Source organism: Tachypleus tridentatus, chromosome 2 (assembly GCF_004210375.1).
Source record: "Tachypleus tridentatus isolate NWPU-2018 chromosome 2, ASM421037v1, whole genome shotgun sequence".
NCBI classification, from domain to species: domain Eukaryota; kingdom Metazoa; phylum Arthropoda; class Merostomata; order Xiphosura; family Limulidae; genus Tachypleus; species Tachypleus tridentatus.
The window spans coordinates 94,910,541-94,931,102 of NC_134826.1; the positions used below are offsets into that span (position 1 = coordinate 94,910,541).

Sequence of the window (20,562 nt, forward strand, 5' to 3'; positions counted from 1 at the left end):
ATAGTTCACAGACATTGTGAATTTCATTTTTTCCAGTATTAAAATACCATTTATTATTTTACAGTTTTCAAATTTCATTATCATAATATCTAGAACCATCTAAATTAATATCTCAAATGTTTTTTAAAGTAAATGTTTATATTTTATTTTCCATTTTTTTCTGTTATATCTTTAACTCTGGATATTATCATCAAATGTACAGTTCAATGAAATGATCAAATTTAAGAAATGGATAAATGTACACACCTCTTAAATGTTTATAAATTGTTTTGTATTTGCTTTTTTTTTTCTGATATGCACAAGTTCACTCTTTTATCTTTTCACTTATAATTTATTTTTATTTTTTCCCAATTCTTCGTCTTGTACTCTTGATGCAGGTATGCCAACATGAGCCTGTGGTTGTAATAATTATGACACTCTTTGCTAACCTAAAGATGACCTGAGAAGGTTGAAACATTGTTCTGAACATTATTTTAATTAAAGTTTTAATACGCATAATAGGCATCTTGAGAATACATTTTTAGTTCAAGTGTATTTCTAATTATCTCGAATTAGCTGTGTGATCAGTCTCTTACTGCAATTATGATTGCATGTTTAGTTATTAGTTTTGTGTCTTAGCAGCTCAAGTCTGCATGTTACAACTATAGGTAAGTTATATTTAATTTTTCTTATATCAGTACATTTTATTCCTTATGTTATACTTCAGTTTTACATTTATGCTGTTTCAAATGCTCTTTATTAATGTACTTATTTCAAAAAAATTGATAATGCTTTTTTTATGTAAGTAAAATGCATTTTGCTTACACATGTTATGACACTTCATTAAAGATGTAAAAATATTTAAGCTTTAAAACATTTAAGTAAATGCTAAGTAATCACATTATCTGTTACTTTGTTACTTTTTCTTAAGGTTCAATTCCATCACTGTTGGAAATTCCAAATCTGCTAAGTAACTGTCTCAATGATGGTATGTCATTAGATTACACAGAGCTTCAAGCACCGATTGAAGAAAGTGACCCTGGAGATCTGGTGAAAGCATGGGATATGAACTATCATGAGGCATCTATATATCTTGAGGTAAAAACAGTACAAAACAGATGACAAGAACATATTAAGTCAATTGCATTGACATCTTTGATAAACCATTTTGAATACCAATCATACAAAGGAAAAGTAAATAAGTTTCTCAGTGAACAAGGCTGTTAAGTTTGTAACTGCAGTGTGATTGGTAACATTCATTATTTGACAAATTTACCTTTTTAAAATAATTGCAGCTTTATATCATTCCTAATGAATCAATACCTATGCAGGGGAGAGTCTTACTAGTAAAAACTGGGACTACATGAAACTGCAGTAATTTTATTTAGAGTATAGCTCAGTTTTATTTGTATAGACCAATAACCTAGACCCATGAGTGAATGAAATATATTTACATTTAAATATTACATTAGCATAACATTATGGCTCACAGTATTGTTAACAGCATGGGTAGCCAACTAATGAAATAATGCATTCTAAACTTTCCTAGCAGAAATTTAATGAAAACTGCATTAAATTAGCTCTACTCATTACCAGATTGGTTTTTAATTTCACTCTAAATACACAGCTTTCTGTAACTGGAAAATAATCATACAATATTTAAAGATAACAAGGTATTCTTTGTAAATTTCTTAATCAATTCAGAAAGAAAACTTCCCCCACACTATTATATTCTAAAAGCTCCCAATCTATATTATTGAAATTGAATTCTCCATAACTATGGCCTCATTACATCTATAACCTTAATCTTAAGTTTCTCATTAATTTCATCAGTCTCATCTGACAATCTGTAATAAAATTCCAGCCAAAAATATTCTTCCCATATCAGTAACAGCAACACAAACAGATTCATAGCTGTTTTTCATTATGGGCAATAAAGTAATAAAACCATCATCTGGATAATATTTTACCTAACTTTCTCGATCTTGTAATCCTTTGTACAGACTTTCCATGTATTTTGTCTTTGTGAACTTAAATAGTTTTATTATATATAAAAAGAGTGTATAATTGACTTGATTTGAGTCTGTAAAGAGTTGGGTATCAACAAGAATTTCTCCAGTTTACACTTGAAAAACTGTGCATGGAGCCAGAAACATTAATTATCAAGGAAATGAATAAATAGGCAGGGAAAATCCATAATCATTTCTAGTGTATTTATTGTTATTTTTGTTGTAAAATAGAGGATTTTAGATATCAAACTCAAATGAGATGATGTTAAATATCTTTCAAAAACTGAGTTAAATGTTTGAAAAAAATCTTAACTTTATAAACATTGATATTGGAAATTTTGGTTGAGCAAAAACTTATTCATTTTTATAGATATTTATAATAACACTCTAATAAAGATTATGTAGAACTGTATAGTACACTATGTTTCAGTTTTTTATCCTTTGTCAGTAAGTTCTGAAGCTGTTTTGCAGAAGAGGTAAATTTCACAACCATAAATTACATGATGAAAATAGTAGGAACTGCTGAGTGACTTGCAACAGAATTAAAACTAAATTTGTATAAAAAACTATAAGTCACAATCCAGATTACATCAAGATATCAGTTTCTTTAGCTCATCATCTTCAATCATTGTACATGTAAATTGTGTTGATTTTTGTTTACTGTCTTTAATGTATTTATTTTATTAATGAAAACAAGTTATTAAAGATCCATATAAAAATAAGCAAACTAAAGCTATAATTTTCAATTCATATTTGAAATAGTTTCATTTTCAAAGTTCTTGTTTTTGTGTATCATTATTTTACATGTTTAGACTTTTTAACAAAATAATATAAGAATATGAAATTATACATAACCTAAAGAAACTTGCAGAATAATTATTACAACTGAAACAAGAATTTTGCTTAAAATACAAGTATATATTGTAATTTGTTTTAAAATCTAGTTTTTATAGTTGGTTCTAGATTCTCTAGAAAACTCAAAAATAATTGACCACTACTCTTCAACAGTGCAGAATTCGGATATGAAAGTTACCAAACTTTGGATTATTGTTTCTTAGTAGTACCAGCTGTTCATGAAAGCTGGTGCATTGTTTATTCTCATAAAGTACTGATCTTGCTGATATTTTTTACATTTTTGATTATCATACTCTATTAATTTATTTTGACCAGGAAGGAGAAAACAATGATAAGTTTGATTACCATCCTCGAAATAAAGATGCTCTTCCTGCATATTTGTTAGTACACAATTTCTGGTTTTATATCTTGGACTTGTTAGCTGCTGTGATGCTGATGGGATTGGCTTTAGTGGAGAAACCAGCTGTTCCTGGCTTTCATCTTGATCCTGGGGTAAAGTTTATCTCATTTTGTAATTTGTCCAGATGGAAATTTATGAATCAAAATTAGTATATTTTATTTCAAATCTCATTTGAGATTCAAAAGTTATTTCCATTTGGGCATCTCACAAGATTACCAAAAAAACAGATTACATAATTAGTAATCAAGAGTGAACAGCAAATTAAAAGAGCTAATAAAATCAGGAACAAGTACCCCTCTTATGTGTGTCTAAACAACTAAAACACAGGACCCTAGATCCATCTACACAATTTTTATTTTATCATTTTAAATTATGTTTAATAAATAAACTTGGTATTCTGAAACTTGTTTAATCTTGAAGTTAAATCTACATTTTGAGCAATGTCTGTTATTGGGTTATACTATTTTTGGAGAATTTTATACCTCATGAGTAACCTTGAACAGAAATTGCCAAAGAAAATTAAGCTGGACATGTATCGTTGTGAAAAGTATCAAAAATATTGTTGGTATAAATATGCTTTACAGTCACTGAAAAAGCCTATACACTGGATAGGATAAGTGAAGAAAAGTATCATTGGCAACTATGTTTAATATGATACTGAACTTTTAATAAAAGAAACGTTTTTGAACAATATGTTATTCCTACTTAGTTATTCATAGCTTTCCCTTTAATAACTTTTTTCTAACTTGCTTGTAATTATTATGATTATTATTGTTATTAATGTTTGAGAGTCTAAGTGTCTAGTCGATAAATCTTCTCCTAATAGTGCAGGATTTATACTTATTATTATTATACTTTTGCTTTTCTTTTACATTTCTTGTTCTTCTAAATCACTGATGATGGAATCTGTGCTATCCCAAAATATCCATTAAATAAGGTTTATTGTACCTGTCATTTTTGATTAAGCTGTAAGTTTCAGTGGCAACATTTAAGTTGAGATTGATTTATTAAGATTTTTGCATACAGTTTTTTTACCTATAAAGCTAATGTTGGAAGCTGTTTTATCAATTTTTATCAAGCTGTTTATAAATTGCTCCTACTGTTATTTTATTTTTAAAAATATTAAAAGAAATATCTATTTGGTATTGAGATAAGACTGAATTTCTTATGGAATTAATCAAACATAGTTTTCATTCAAAATAAAACATAGGGGGTAATACATTTTTTAATGTAATTATCTTTTTTTTCACAAATCTAATATTTTACCTTTATTAATTTTTGACATTCTACATGAATTACCATTTTTCTGTATTGATTTACTTCTTTATCTTTGATAATTACATGTAACTATGTGATTGTGAAAAAGGATCCTTAAAATCATTATTATGACAATAAAAAGGTAATTTATCAATTTCTATTTCATCAAATTCTTCAATACTTTTTGTAATTGAAGATAAGAAGCCCTATAAGTTTATTATATTTAAAACTAACTGTAAGTTGAACTGATTTAATAGAGGAGAAATACTCTTGAAGAATTTTTTAGAGCTAAGTCATCATATATCTAGTGTTTAAATTCTGTAACTATATGATTTTTCTCTTTCCTCTATTAAAGAGTTATTTTAAGGTATTTGGTTCCATTTTTATCCAAATTTAATTAAATCTGCACAGTTTGAATTTATAATTAAATTCAAATATTTACACATATCTTGAAAAATACCTAAGTTTTGTATTTTTAGTTCAAAAATTTATTTAAATATAAAATTTTTGTCTATCTGTAGCAGAATCTATATTATTACAAAAATTTTCAAAATCAGTTCTTTTTCTTTTACCCTGCATTTATTTTGTTTATTATTATATTTATTTATTTGAAAGAGGTTTTCAATACAAATATTTTTATTTAAAACTTCAGCATTTGTGTTTTAAAAATCTTGAATTAAACTGTAATGATAAAAAAGGTTTTCTTTCAAGATAAAATACTCTCCTCATTCTGTTAACAGGTTTTTCATTATAGGCTTTATCCAAAATAGCAATTTTCACATTATTAAATGAATGTTTATTAAAAAAAACGTATATCAGTCGATTTAAAAAAAAAAAACCTTATTACTGTGAGATATCTATGCAGATTAATTCTAAGATGTAAAGGATTAGTTACTTGTCCTACATATTTAAGACTTATATGCCACCAGTTAGTAAATAAATTACGTTGTTTAACTTACATAGTGGTATATCTTTCCATATATATTGAAAATTCATGACTGCCAGACAAACTAAATATACGTAGCTGTTGCAATAAACTCTTTTTTAAACTTCAGTAGCATATTTAGAAAACTGTTAAATAGCTAACTAGGCTGTAAGTCAGTATATAAAATAGAAAATTCAAAAAATGAAACTTGCATAACCTGAAGAAGGTGTCATGGCAATAAATCAACACATTGACATAATTTTCTCCAAATAGTAAAGAAAATAACTTCAAAACTATTATTATATTATTTACATTAGTTGTAAATAGGTGATTAATATATATATATATGTGTGTGTCAGTGTTATGTTTTCATTGAAAAAGTTAGGCATCAGTTATTATATATTTTTACATTGTTTTAAGTAAGTGGAAGTGAAATAAAAATCAACATTATTTGAACTTTGTTTTGAATAGCATACATGGAATTAAATGGAGTTGGAAAGAAGTTTCGTTTACTTCAACTACCAAGTTGGTTATTCAGTATCAAATTTTGAAATATTTTTATTATTTCAGGTCTAGTACTGAATTCATATGAGGATTCAATAGGCTTTTGCTGTTGCTGAAAACAGTTATAGTCAACCTTGAATCAAGGTTACAATCAATAGAACAGGGTACAATGAACCCTGAGTCAATGTTTTATTGCCATAGCTTAAGATGTGACTGGCAATTGCTACCTTTCATGAGAACAGAGTACAGTGAAACTCCAGTAACAGTTGTAATTGTAGCTTGTGATTTATTTATAAAACTAGTACTTATTTACATATATTACCTAAACAACGACCAGTGTTCTTTAGTCAAGGTCACAAGCATAGTTTATGTTCTTACTGGTGACTGTTTACTTACATGCAATATCAGTAAATCTTTCAAAGTATTTTGACATAATATTGTATTCTTGGCTTTTGATATCACTGATAACTGTTCCAGGTATACACATCACCAGTACAGCTCAGATTTTATCAAAGCCATAAGTATGGCTTGGATCATTATTACTAATTGTACAATAATTTTACTTTGTTTCATTTAAATAACTATTTCAATCTCTTAACATCTGATTAAATCAACCCTTTTTCATGATTTGTCTGAGATAACTAGGGAACCCTCCATGTTTTAAAATATAGTTGCTTGATTTAGTTCAGGCAAACAATTTCTTGCCACATTTTTAATTATTTACCCAAATGTATTTGCATGGTATCATATTTTACAGTTGATGCTTACTAGGTTGCAGTTTAAATGATGTTTGTGCTGATCTTTATTGTATTTATTCTTAATTATGTATCATAAACACTGGAGAAAAGTATTCCTATTCTTTAGTGTAGTTTCATTGGAATAATGTGTATCACATGTAAATCCAGATATGTAACATTTATTTACTGAGTATATTTTATGTAGAAATATAATAACAGATCATAAAAGAACTTTTGTTTCCTTAATATCTTTTATTGGCTATTAAAAACAAACTGAGAAACTGTCTTTTTACTTATAACATTTCCAAACAAAGACTGTTGCAGAAGGGGTTAAACTTGTAAAGATGCCTTGACATATGAGGTTCTACATTGTAACAGTGTTATTCAGTTCTTAATTTGTACTTACCAGCATTAATGTTTGAATCAGAACGAGTTGAATTAGTTTTGAATTACATGGGGAGTTTTTGTTAGTAAAATAAAATAATTTAATAGTAACTTAGAAATGTTTTCTGATTTTCTTTCAAGAAGTAGATGTAACAGTGGCTTCCTAATCTCTTTTGTTGTTACAAATACTACATAGGAAAGTTTCTGTAATGACATTAAGTTATTATTTTTACTGCTACATTTATTTAAAAACAAACAATGTCTAGAACTGCAAAAAAAAAAAAATTAGGTCAGAGGTGTTTTTATATAAGAACTGTGCTTTTGTTGTTCACAGGGTATGTATGATTTGCATCAAAATTGGTTTTAAACAATGTATGTGGCCAAAATGGTGATTGTGTATCTAGTTCTTTTTACTGTGTGCTTTATATCTTCCAGATCCATGCCTCCCTGGAATTGCTAGGCCTGTTTGTTGTTGGCATTGAACTTATAATGAAACTTCGTTGGATGGGAATTAGCCCATTTTTTCAGCATAAACGTTCTGTCATAAAAGTAAATATAGACTTTGTTCAGTTAGATGGTTTATTTTTCACTTGAAACCTATAATTAAAAAAAAAAAAATTTTGAGATAAGAAATTTTTGCTAATTTATAGATTTCAGAACTTTTAATATCACTCAAGGTTATTTGGCTATTTTACTATTTTAATAACACATTCAAAGTAAAACACAAAACACTAAAAAGTCTAACATTTGTATACAAGTGCCACAATAAAAATTCTTTTCAAAATGGTGATTTATTATACACAATAATCATAAGAATAAGACTGTTCTCAATCTCAAAAATATAATAAAATACTGAATAACTTACTGGACCAGATAAAAAGCCCAGTGAGACTGGAAATAGTTTCATACACTAGACATGTTTCAATATTTTATTGCATCATTGCTAGGAGTGTAATGCTATGCAAGAATCAGATCTTTTTGTACACTGACAACAAAGAGGCTCTTGGTAAAATTTATCTATGCATATGTTATTTCATATGAAAGAATTCTATGCTTTCTGCCAACATTTTCATCAGGCCCATCATCCTTATTTTATATTTTAAATTTATTTTTATTACATACAATTATATCAATAGATTCATGTATATTTATTCCAATGATATATTCAGGTTGTGCTAAAACAATATTTTTTCCCATTTATTCATGTGTTTAGTTTCACTGATATATTTTGCTAACTTAAAAGTGACAGTGTTATTGTTTTTAATATTTCTTTTGTGTTTATTCATTCTCTATTTGAAAATTCTTCTTTTTATGATTATTATGGGTAATAAATACTTTTTTTATAAAACATTTTGACTTTAAGTATTTACACAAGTGCCATCTGAATATCAAATGCCACAGTATTTCAGCCCTACACAATGTTTTCTCTATTTCACCATTCTCATAACATACTCAAAAGTAAAACATGCTAAAAGTTAAGTTTTTATAAACAAGTACCACAGTATTTCAGCCATGCACAATGTTTTTTTCATATTTTGCCATTGCAATAATATACTGAAAAAAACAAAACATACAAAATGTACAGCTTTTGTGAACTACCACAATATTTCAGCCTTGCATAATTTTACCATTTTTTATTATTTCAATATGTTACATATTATAATTTATTTTGAACAAGTTTCTGATTTATTGTGTTTATATATGTTAAGGTATTATTATTTCAAATAACAGGAAATTTGAAGTTAGGAGTTAATAAAATGTTGATATGTATCAAATTTGTGTTATTTACCAACATGATTGATACACAGAAATTCCTTTTTTAACACAAATATATTTTGATATACAAACATAAAAACAATACAATTTGTAATAATGGTTAGTACAAATGATGCTTTATATACAATAATTTTTACAAACTATACTGCATCTTCTATCTCATCTAAAACTGAATCTTTTATTGATGTTCACGGAGAGCAAATTTGTTCTTTGTTGATACACTTGTACACTTCTTTTGATGGCCAGCTAGCTTGTGAGCATTTGTACACTTTCACTGACAACAATATCTAATGCCCTCGTAGAAATGATAACGTCTGAAGTAATTCACTGAAGTTGAATGGTTTGTAATCTTCGAAATCTATAAACGTTCCTAGTTAAATTTTTTAGTTTTCCAATTAATAGGCATTAATCACAATTACAGCTTTCTAGACCTTCAGATGATCAACAATAATTTTCTTCTTTCATCTTATCACTTGGCATGTTGAATTATAAACCTTTTTAGACATTCTTGAAAGTTTACTTGGCAACAGTACTGTCAATTATTAGTATTATATATACACACACCTAGTACATTGTTGATTCTTCACACACACAAACATTCTACAAATTTTGAGAATGGCCAGGGCTTGCACAATTCACAGTCAAGAATATATGTCACATGCAAAAAAGAAGACCATACAGAAACAAGCATTGGCACTAAAATAAATGTAAAACAGTAAATCTGTTACAAGTAACATATTCAAAAGTAAAATACACTAAAAGTTGAGCTTTTGTAAACAAGTACACAATGTTTCTAATCTGCACAATTTTTTTTCTAAATTTTGCCATACTGATTACACACTAAATGTTGATCTTTAGTAAGCAAGTGCTCAATTTTATATTTCCATGACACACTAAAAGCTGAGATTTTGCAAACAATTGCCACAATATTTCATTCATGCATAACAATAATGTATTCTCTATGTTCGATATTTTGCATGTAACTAGCACAATTTTTTGTCATTTGGTATGTTGTTATTATATCTTTACAAAATATGTTTGGAGTTAAACTTTTTAGTTCAAAATATTCCTGAAATTTCTGATACGATGACATCCATGCATAATTACCTATTTTCTCTTGAAGTCACAATATTCTGCCTTGAGATTTGCATGCCAGCAGCCTCATGAAACTCTTGCATAAAATTATTGTAAAAACATATTAATTTGAGCTATTGCATGATGATGTGTGATGCAGCACAAAACCATCTACCAGTAGGAGGGTGACACACTTTTCTGTGCACATGCTCTCTCTCCATTCACTTATGAAAAAAACCTTGTCCTTTCTTCTTGCAACTTTACTTTGTATTGCCAACCTTTCACTCTGAATTCACAGATTAATGTGAATTTTTTTTCTGGTGATGTAAGTACAAATATCATTCACAGTTACCAACAACTTATGAAGTTCTTTGCCTGATGAAATCATGACAGTCATCACATATTGTAAAAGGTGCCAGTCGGGTTGTAAAATACAGTAAGAAGAATAGTAATGCACCATCATCTGATGTGTGGTGAAGCCCATGTTGCCATCTGGATTCTCTTCTTTAATACTTACTATGTATTTCCTTTCACATATTTTGAAGCTGAAGTAGAAGGGGAGGAAATGGAGCATCTTTTTCACCCAATATTTTTCTACCTATTGAACATCTTTCAACTTTTCCTGCATTACTTATGCCTTCTACTTCATGTTTCCTTTCATCTCATTAATGCTGCAGCTGGCGCTTGCTTTGGGTTTTACTGTTTTATGCCTCGTCCTTACTGCTTTACCAGGTAATACATATAACTTATTGTTAGATATAGTTTAGTCTTCATTAATGTGCAAATCATAGGACTTAATGTATAGATTTAATTCATTATTCCTTAACATGTTTACTTGATGATTAATGTTTTACTGTAATTTTTCGTGAATAAAGTCTACCTAAGGATGATAATATTTATTTCTTTTCCATTACTCTTTGAAAAGTCATACATAGACAATACTGTTTTATTATAGCTCATTATTTCTTAGCATTTACAAATAGTAGACAATGTCTCATCATTATTCATTTCTTTTAATTAATTAATACTCTGTCAACTGCACCTAACTACTACTTGTGCCATTGTAAGTTGCAAATCATTTGGGAAATGTGCAGCTCATGTTTTGCTATTGAATTACATTACTGGGCTCCAGCAGTTCCTAAATTGAACCTAAAACCTTTGTAATACAACACCAAATTTTCAAAACTAACTTCTGTATGAATCTCTAATTTCAATAAAGTTAGGACTTGTATTACAAGAATAAAGAACGTTCACAGTTCTTAATTGTCGGAATCTTCAACAGCATGAGAGCAGTGAAGGGTGGTTGCCTTGTGATATACAGGTCACAGGATCGAAAATGTTTGCTAAATATGCTCTTTCTTAAAACTGTGGAGGTATTGTAAACCAACAGCCAATCCCACTCTTTTTTTGTTAATGAGTAGCATAACAGTTGGCAGTAGATGATGTTGACTAACTGCCTTCTCTTTAGATTGTCACCTCAAATTTAGCTCAGGTACCCCTCAAGTATCTTAGCTTAAAAAAAAAAAAAGTAGTGAGTTATGAGTCTCTCATAGCTGTGTAATTATATATCATTCTAATATCAACACATAGAAGAGAGAGGAAGACAGTTGATTATTTTGGATATTAACAATAAAATGTAGAAGAGGAAACTAGTCAACACACCCACCTCCAACTCTTAACTACCCTAATCAAGAATTTGAATTTAATTTAACCTTCACCAACTGGAATCTGAAAGCAGATGCTAAAACACAGAGTTTCTCTATGCCTAAAAATGAGACTAGAGTGTTTCTAGGATCTAGTACAAACTACTCCATCCTAAATAGACACATTGCAATCTCTGATTTGATTTTGGACACAACTTTCACCTACTGTCTTTTCTCCTTTACCAAATTCTGCAAGGACATGTCCACACTAATTTTGCTTGTGGGGTTCTTGATATTTCTTAATATCCAGCTGTGACATATTGGTCATTAACTCCACTCCCATAGCTGACAATTTATGTAGAGTCTAATGGTTGAGTGATGACTTCATAAGTGTCATTATTTTGTGTTCACTGCAGTTCCTCCTCCAACAACAGGCATGGGTCCTTAGCATCTGATGCTGAGAAGCTGTGCATGGATACTTATCACATCTGCTCCTCTTTCATAACTAGTATTTATTTGTAAAAACTGAAGATTGAATGGGTGAGTATAGTTGCTACAGTCTGAATGTGCCTAAACCTTCCTGCAATTGTTTACCTTCCAACAGCTTTTATGCACATTTTTTGATGGTCATATAGCTATTTCACCTGTCATTGCAACATCTTTCAAACATATTGTGTTTCCTTAACCTTCACCCAGGCAAATAGTGTACCCTGATTGAGATGAGATGTGGTCTCCCATATGTGTGCACCTATGAAGCCCTTGTTGTAAGGTGTTTGCATGTGAAATTAGAAGGAAAATTTGTGCAGGGATATGTGTCACTCCGCTAATGATGGAGAGTTTGAATGCAATACTATATTATTTGTAACAAACATAATACCAGCATTATAATCTATCAAATAATATATTATGTAACGTTCCTTCCAGTGGCACAGTGATGTGCGTGTGGGCTTAAAATGCTAGAAACCAGGTTCTGATACCTGTAGTGAGCAGAGCAGAGATAACCTTTTTATGGCATTATGCTTAACTACAAAACCTTGATTTATATTACCTTGTTTTCTGTACACACAGTTGCATATTTCAAAATCTGCTTACCTCTGTTGCCACTTATAGTTATTATTTGAGTGCTATGGTTTATTCTTTGTCCATCTAAGCATTTCTCTTACGTTTTTTCTTGCTTTCTCCAGTCTTTTCTACCCCGTTAAATTGCTTTTGGAAATAGACTCGCACTATATATTGTGCTCTCTATCTTGGTAGTGTAAGTACTTTATATATAATTATCTCATTCAGATAATTTTATCACTTTTCTTGACAAAGCATCACTAGCAATTTTCAAATTATTATGATCATTGGAGATACTTTTAATGTTATCTAGTTGATTTTATAATAATAATAATTAATTTAAAAAAATTATTCTTCCAGTTGGCAAGCCAAGTGTGGTATGAATTCCCAGTTAAGTTATTTTTGGCATGAAAGCACATTGGATCTTTTCTTTCTCAACTATGATATCTAGCACAGCACAATAACTGAGGAAGGGAGGACACTCTCAGTTGAGACTGTCAGTGATGTAAATGATAATGTGATGTACAAATATGTTCATATCTTTGGTGGTTCTCCTGTGGGCTCTGAAGCTGCAATTGTGAGCAATCCTCATCATTTTGGAGAGACTCTAGATTAATTTCTTCCTGCACCTTTTTTTAGCCTGTTGAATTTTCAGCCTCCCTGTTGGTCAGTCTTAAGAACATGCAATGCAAGACTCATGTAACAGTTCTTTAGAATGTACAAGGCAGATAGCCCAAAAATGCTTTTCTCCAACAAAACAACTTACTTTATCACACAAATTGCTGTTCCAATTAATGGTAATCACCATGGTCTTTAAATGACCTATGGAAAACATAAAGGAGACTACTTTGGATAAGCTGCATTTGCTTTGTTTTTCTTTTGTTGGTTCTTCTAGTGTGTGATGTTATGGGCTTTTTTTCCTGGTTGCTTTTGAGCTTGCAACTTAGTTGATGGCTGAAAGGTCTGGGAATAAATATTTATTTTTTACCCACATACAAATGTTGTGGTTCACCTTGGAAGGTTTACTTCTCAATTACAGGAAGGAACAGTTAGACCTTATCCTACAAGTCAGAACTTCATGATTTTGCCTACCATCCCAGGTGGAGGCATTTTTTTCCAACTTTCAAATAATACAACTGATTTTTGATTTTCAGGGTTTGAAGGCACAGTTTGTAGTTCACCTATAAATGTCTATGTCCCATAATGGGAGAGAGAAGTAACTCAATTATAACTCAATTCATTGTTTTGTTTTCTTTCACTTCACTTTGTTAGAAGACTCCAACGATCATGAACTTCATTGAGGATGAGCTGGATTCATTGTTATCATGCATGATTGTTCAAATTTTGGCTTCTACACTCCTCCTGTTTTTTGTGGGGGTTTTTTCCATCAAGGAAGACTGGATCAAAAACTTCTTATTTTCCTTTCTTAGGACTGATATCTTGTTATCATTCTTTTAGATTGCCACATTCCACAAGTGATGCCTGTGGTAGCAGGTCTATGTCTCAATCTAAACAGATTCTCCTAAGAGAATAGATGTTGCATCACAAGATTCAGTTGAATTGGCCCTCCTTTTGCAGCTTGAATTAGGGAGTTGGCCTCTCATTATATCAACCAACTACTGGCAATTTGGTCTCTAATACCTCATCTTTGGGCCTTTGCAATATCACACTCAATTTTCTTTCCACTACATATGATACCCAGTGTTCAAAATATGATTTGTTCCAACCCATTGTCAGATCGTGTTGATTGCACCAGATTGGCAGTTACACTCAGGTTTTTGCTTCTGAGGGCCTTTCTGGTGTGTCCAACTCTTTCACTTCTTTTTAGGCTCTCTCTGTGGATGCAGCTGTGATGGTACTCTTGGCTATCTGGAAGCCAAGCTTCTGGCATAGAGATTATGTTGTCTTTCACGTGAAATTGACGTTTAATTTCTATGGTTGACATAATTCCAACTCTAAGAAGTAGAATCTAAGCTATGTGGTTAGGGCTGGCCTATACTATTGATCACTCATGTTCACTTCTTAGTTCTTACATCGTGAATAGTTCAGGGTGAAGAGCATACTTGTTCTGGATGTAGTGTGCTTCCCTAACTTTGGTACCACTCCTATCTATGCAGATGTTTTCTGTATGGTTAATGCTCTCACTGAACTCTTTACGTTCTCAGCGTGGTATTCTAACTATAAGTGGCAGCAGAGGAAGGTATGTTTTGGGAGCTAAAATTTTACTAAATTGAAAATGTATTTCCAATAATATATATCTCCACTAACACACTCTTGCATTTTATCCTCACTAAAGGCTGTTGTTAGAGACTGGCATGCTATCAGTCCTGAAAATGTGATGAAATTATCAGAATCAGATGCTTATATACAGTACCAGGATAGAGGGTGCAATGACAAGTATCTCCAAGGGCAGTTGAGTGGAATACAAAAGACTGGAGCAAGCAAGAAAAAGTCAGATTGATACTGAAGAAACCTTGGCAGTTTAGTAATTGCTATAAGCATCAGTGGAGATTATTATTGGAAACACATTTTCACTCTAGAAAAATATTAACTTTTGCTTAAAGCTCAAACTTTATTCCCATGGAATCAGTGAGCTTAACTGAATTTTTATCAACTCTTATCACATATTTAGAAAGTCAAATAAATTATAATAGTTATAACATGTTATTTGCTTTATGCATTTTATTATTTTATGTTGTTAGGAGCATTTAATCAAATAAAAATTGTTCAGTGTAATAGTACCATTAGTTTTACAAAATTGGCTCAAGTTTCACTGACAGTCTGCAGGAAAAAAAAAGACCAGGTAAATACTATATTTCTTGTTTTTCATGTGTATTCTTTATTTATTATTATAAAAGTAATAAGATATAAAAATGAGAAATTTATTAGGTTAGATAAGATAACGAAAAACTAATAACAGTAAATAAAACTTCTTTATGGGGTTTACTCCTGAGTGTCTTGTGTATTATATAATTCAGTATGGTAGCATGAGCTGCACCCTCTCCAAGTGATTTACTGCTTGTGTGGTAGAATTATTATTTAGAAATGGTTCAAGGGGCAATAAAACAATGAAATTAAGGAAAAACAGATGTATGTTGTTAGGAGTTTAAAACTACTTAAGATAAACAAATGTAGCTTAATGTTACAATTTGAAATCCTGCTAGAAAGAAAAGGGTTTGTTTTTTTTTGGTTACAAAATTGGGAAAATTGGCCATTCTCATATAAAGTTAGGGTAGATAAAATATGATGTTCTATTAAAAAAGATGTTTGAAATTTATTGGGGGGTTGAAATTATGCACATGAAATCTGAGAACTTGCAGATGGAGAAAAGTATTTTTAATCCTCATATGAAAATCACTTTGCACTTAACTTTGATACAATATGTTCATGGAGAACATTTTAATGAAAATATCTCATTAAAAATTCTGACTTTTTGCCTACAGATGAGTTAATGTTAAGTGAAAGCTTACAAAATGTTATGAAATATACATAAAACATATCAGAAGTTATAGCATGGAAACTGTTAAAGCCAATTTATGGTCATGAACTCAGCCAATTTGACATAGCCCATAGCAAGAGAGCTAAGTATGTTAATTTTTTGACAATTGTTGAATTATTAATTTTTCATATATTTTAAATAGCTGTGTTTTGCAAAATATGTTTAAAATATCATGTCTGTTTTGTCTATCTAGTCTTAGCAAAACAACTTTTTTGTAGAGTTGATCAGAACAATGCTTTTTTTAAAAATGTTAGCAATAACAGCATTGTTTGGTTATCTTGTATAGAAAAAGTTTCATGAAATTTTTCAGCTTGTAGCTCTAGTATTGATGGTCATAGAAAGTGTGGTGGTCATTGCTCGACAGACGAATCATTTTCGCATTAGTCGTGCACTTCGCCCTGTGTATCTCATTGACAATTATCACTGTGGAGGGATTCGAAGGTACGTAATGAAGGTCAAGAAAATAATTCAGCAGAATTTCTGTGTTATTGTATTTGTAAATTAATATCTAAATGTTAACCTAGAATAAATGATTTTTTTCTAGTTTTTTTGTTTTATGTTTCTTTGTGCATTGCATGTTATTAGATTATGATTTAAAGCATTTGTTGATTGCTACCAAAATGTACATGCCAGATGTTTATTGTTTGTAATCGATGTATGGTCTAAAGTAGTCATTGATAGCTAGCAAAATATACTTGTATTGTTTATAACTGAAATATGATGTAAAGCATTTATTGATTGCTACCAAAATGGACCTTTCAGATTCTTATTGTTTGTAACTGATATACAGTCTAAAGCAATTGTTAAATGCTCCAAAATGTACTAGTCTGATGCTTATTGTTTTTTGTATTTGACATATATAATCCAAAGCAGTCATTGATTGCTACCTCAACATATCTGCCAGATGTTTATTGTATATAATAGTCTAAAGCATTTTTTGACTGATGCTTAAAGTTCATAAATTATTACAAAGTTATCAAAATACATTTGCTGTATTAACAAACAGTATGTTGGTTCCTCAGGTACCAAACTTTGTTTTTTAATAACTTTTCAGAGTAACCAGACAGATTCTACAGTCTCTTCCTCCTATTTTAGAAATGTTAGGACTGTTGCTGTTCTTTATGTTGATCTTCTCAGTTTTAGGTAAGGCATCATATGTATTTACATATTTTTGTTATTCACAGCTGTAATGATATTGAGTGCATGCAAGTACTAGTCTTGTAATTTTGTCTCAAAAATATACGATTGAAATCATTAGAAAAAAAAGTCATTTCTGAATGCATAAAAGTTTAAGCTTAATATATATCTACATAATAGGCCTGGTATATTGCTACAGCAATACTTGCTCCAAATCTTTGGATACATGTGAATTTTTGTCTTGTTAGTAATTTTATCATTTTGGTTGTGCTGGATTTTCACAAGCTTAATTTTTTGTCATTAGAAGAGTTAGAATATTCATATTTTGATATGGAAGACCTGTTAATTTTATGTTATTTTAAAGTGTTTACAAGAGAATGCTCCAATCAGTTGAAGGTTCATGTAGTTATACTGTTTAACTGGGAGGGCCACCAACATTTAATATCCTATTCAGTTTACATGAAGGAGTCACCATTTTCTTTGCCATTTTTCAGTATCAGCAGTCCTTAATTTAATATTGAATATAGAATTTAATGAATGTTTTGGAGCAATTAAGTGTTTTGTAGGGTAAATTTGGTGTAATGTGAAATCAAAGACAAGATTTCTCTATTTGGTGGTAATTTATGTTCATTTTTGTGTTCATTTATAAAGAGTCCTTTACTTATGAATCCCATCTCAATTTTTATGCTGCTTGTTGGAAGTTTGAATGTTCCATGAACTTCATGTAGAATATTGTTGCTTCAGGAGATGGTGAATGGCCCAACTAGTTCTCTTATTATCTGTGATTCATGTAACAGATGACTGTTCACAGTAGCATTTAAATATATGCTGAAAGACTTTTTCTGCTTCACGGTCTATCCAGTCTCTAGATTTTATGTCCAGGCTATTCTCCAATGACACTAGATTCTTAGTTAACATAGGTTTTTCCAAAATCTGGTGGTAACCAGCTATCTTAGTGATGATTGTATTTTCCCATGCCATCCATATTTGTCTACTGATGTGCCTTTCAGAGAATCCCATGGTTGATTTGTGTCTGTAGATAATTGTAGATGTTGAATGCTCCAAATAAAAAAGTGCAGTGGATCAAAGATGGAATGCACCATCTTGACGCTGCAAGTACTTTGTGAAGAATTGTGCTTGTAAGCTGTTGATGCTCATGAGATGTAGGGCTTTGATGGAGGGAGACCAAAATAAATCCCATCATCAGTCTTAAGTGGGTGTTTTTTACCTCCTCAGTTGTAATGTGTGGTTAGTCATAGGTTCAACTTTCACCTGTTACAAATTAATTTAAGTCCAGTTTATTTATGCACTTGTGGGTTGGACTCACAATTTATCAACTTCAGGAAGTTTAGGCAAAGAATAAATAAATGATGAAGACATCAGTGGACAAACAACCAAGCATCTTTATTACTCAAATATGTAAATGCAAACAACACATGTATTTTAATTTTTCTAGTAATGCCACAAGTTTAGACAGTACAGCTATTAAACAATCAGTAATTTTGATTAGATTGTTCCATTCTTTAGTCTTGATTACTTATACCTTGATAGATAAAACAAAAATGACAGGATTAACTTACATAAAGATTGGGTGGTGGAACTTTCTGTTTATGGTAGCTTTAGCTATTATTCTAACTTTGGCTACTGGCTCAATACAATTGGAAGAGCTTGATAAAAATCAACAAAAGATATTTGATAATACAAAACCAAATGACACTATATATTATAGCCAAACAGACAAGGGATTAGTTGACAAATATTACCAACTGTGCTCTGTTTGCATGTCAACTTTACTTGCCATCCACCCTGAAAGGTTTAAATCATATCACTGGAAGGTAAGCACAGGCTGCTATTGCTACATACCATATTACTTATTTCATAAAGTTACTTCTTTATGTCTTAATATGAGAAAAATTCAGTTAATTATGTTGCCAATACTGGGTTTGATGAAAGAAAAAATTGAGCACTGTTTTAGTTCTTGTGTTAGCTCTTCTTAGTCCAGTACAGTCAGTCATTTGTCATGTTAAAGTTACACACATCTTAATGTAACTACTCATTGCACTTAGTGCATTTTATTTGGTCTTTAAAAAAAATAGTTATAAAACTAAAGAAATTATACGTTGGAGAAAAAGATTTCTAAAACATTTGTATTTAAATGGTTGTTTTACAGTCTTAACTGGCTACAAAGCACACATACTGATCATCATTAGTGCATAATTTAGGATGGAGCAAATAATACTTTCGTAGAACATAAACATGTAATGGTCTTTAGCTCTGTTTTCTACTGCAACTGTCAGTGCATTGATGCCTTTTGTAGCATTGATTGTGATGGTATTGATGTAGATTGTAAATTTGAATTGTTTTTCAATGGTTACTTCATTTACTTCAGTGTTTCTTCCAAAAGAATGTAAGTACCTACAAAGGATGATTATAGTTTGTCATCATCAATGTGTCTTTTGTTGAGTATGCAGAAAATGTGTATGCAATACATTCTTCAAATTAATAATTCTTTGAAACATGTTTTCACAAACAATTTGTTCAATAGATAATTAGCATTAATAATATTCACATACCACTTTGACTGTATAATGTTAAATTAATTTTAATTCCTGAAAGAACATAAACATGGAATTAAAGTCAAAATGCAGGTCAAGTGATAACACTAATGTCAGTGATCTCAACCTTACCTGACAGCTGAGCAAGTGATAAAGTGATCTGTTAACAGTGTTCTTTGATGTACATGGTATGACACTTTGGTGCACTCTTCAAGTGCAAAAAGAAAGATCCCTGACCAAGGTGCAATTTTACTATAAATATAAATGAAAATTGTTTTGACATGTTCATCTCTATTATCACTGCTGAGGGGTGTTGGATAATCTGTGTTTAAAAGTACTTTCAACTGACCATTAATTAGTGTTAAATTTTGTAGCGAATGAGAAAATTAGGCCTGAATTAGAGTTGAACAGATATTTATTTGATAAAGACAAACAAAGTTAGGGAAAGCATTTATTGGAAGTGTGAGCAATTTGAAAAATAAAAGCAAAGGTATTATGACAAGAGCTGGTGATAACATTAATTGAGAATGTCTTGAGCATAACCATTCCAGTTACCTGACTACAATTGAAGTAAAATGTAATGCACAGCATACAAAGTGATTCAAACACTACACATGATATAGTGCTCTATATTGTCTCACAAGCATGTTTTGGACTCAACCAAGCTGTGGCAGCTAAGTTGCCATCCTTAGGCATCATCAAAAGAACTATTTGGAATTTATATGAGAAATAAAATCTAAGGTTAGTTACACTGAAATATTGAAAGGAT

General features: G+C 30.4%; 1 protein-coding gene across 5 annotated transcripts in view; it reads left to right on the top strand.

Moving 5' to 3' along the window:
• LOC143244594 (two pore calcium channel protein 1-like) overlaps positions 1-20,562 on the top strand; it is an 86,855-nt gene that overhangs the window by 1,145 nt on the left and 65,148 nt on the right. For all 5 annotated transcript variants that reach the window (XR_013025220.1, XM_076489562.1, XM_076489561.1 and 2 more), the window contains exons 2-6: positions 911-1,077; positions 3,159-3,335; positions 7,486-7,599; positions 16,412-16,542; positions 17,156-17,244. Coding sequence is in view for 4 of the 5 variants with exons in the window: in XM_076489562.1 (XP_076345677.1) it covers positions 911-1,077; positions 3,159-3,335; positions 7,486-7,599; positions 16,412-16,542; positions 17,156-17,244 (678 nt within the window). In the remaining variant the exon portion in view is untranslated. The remainder of the gene's footprint in view (positions 1-910; positions 1,078-3,158; positions 3,336-7,485; positions 7,600-16,411; positions 16,543-17,155; positions 17,245-20,562) is intronic.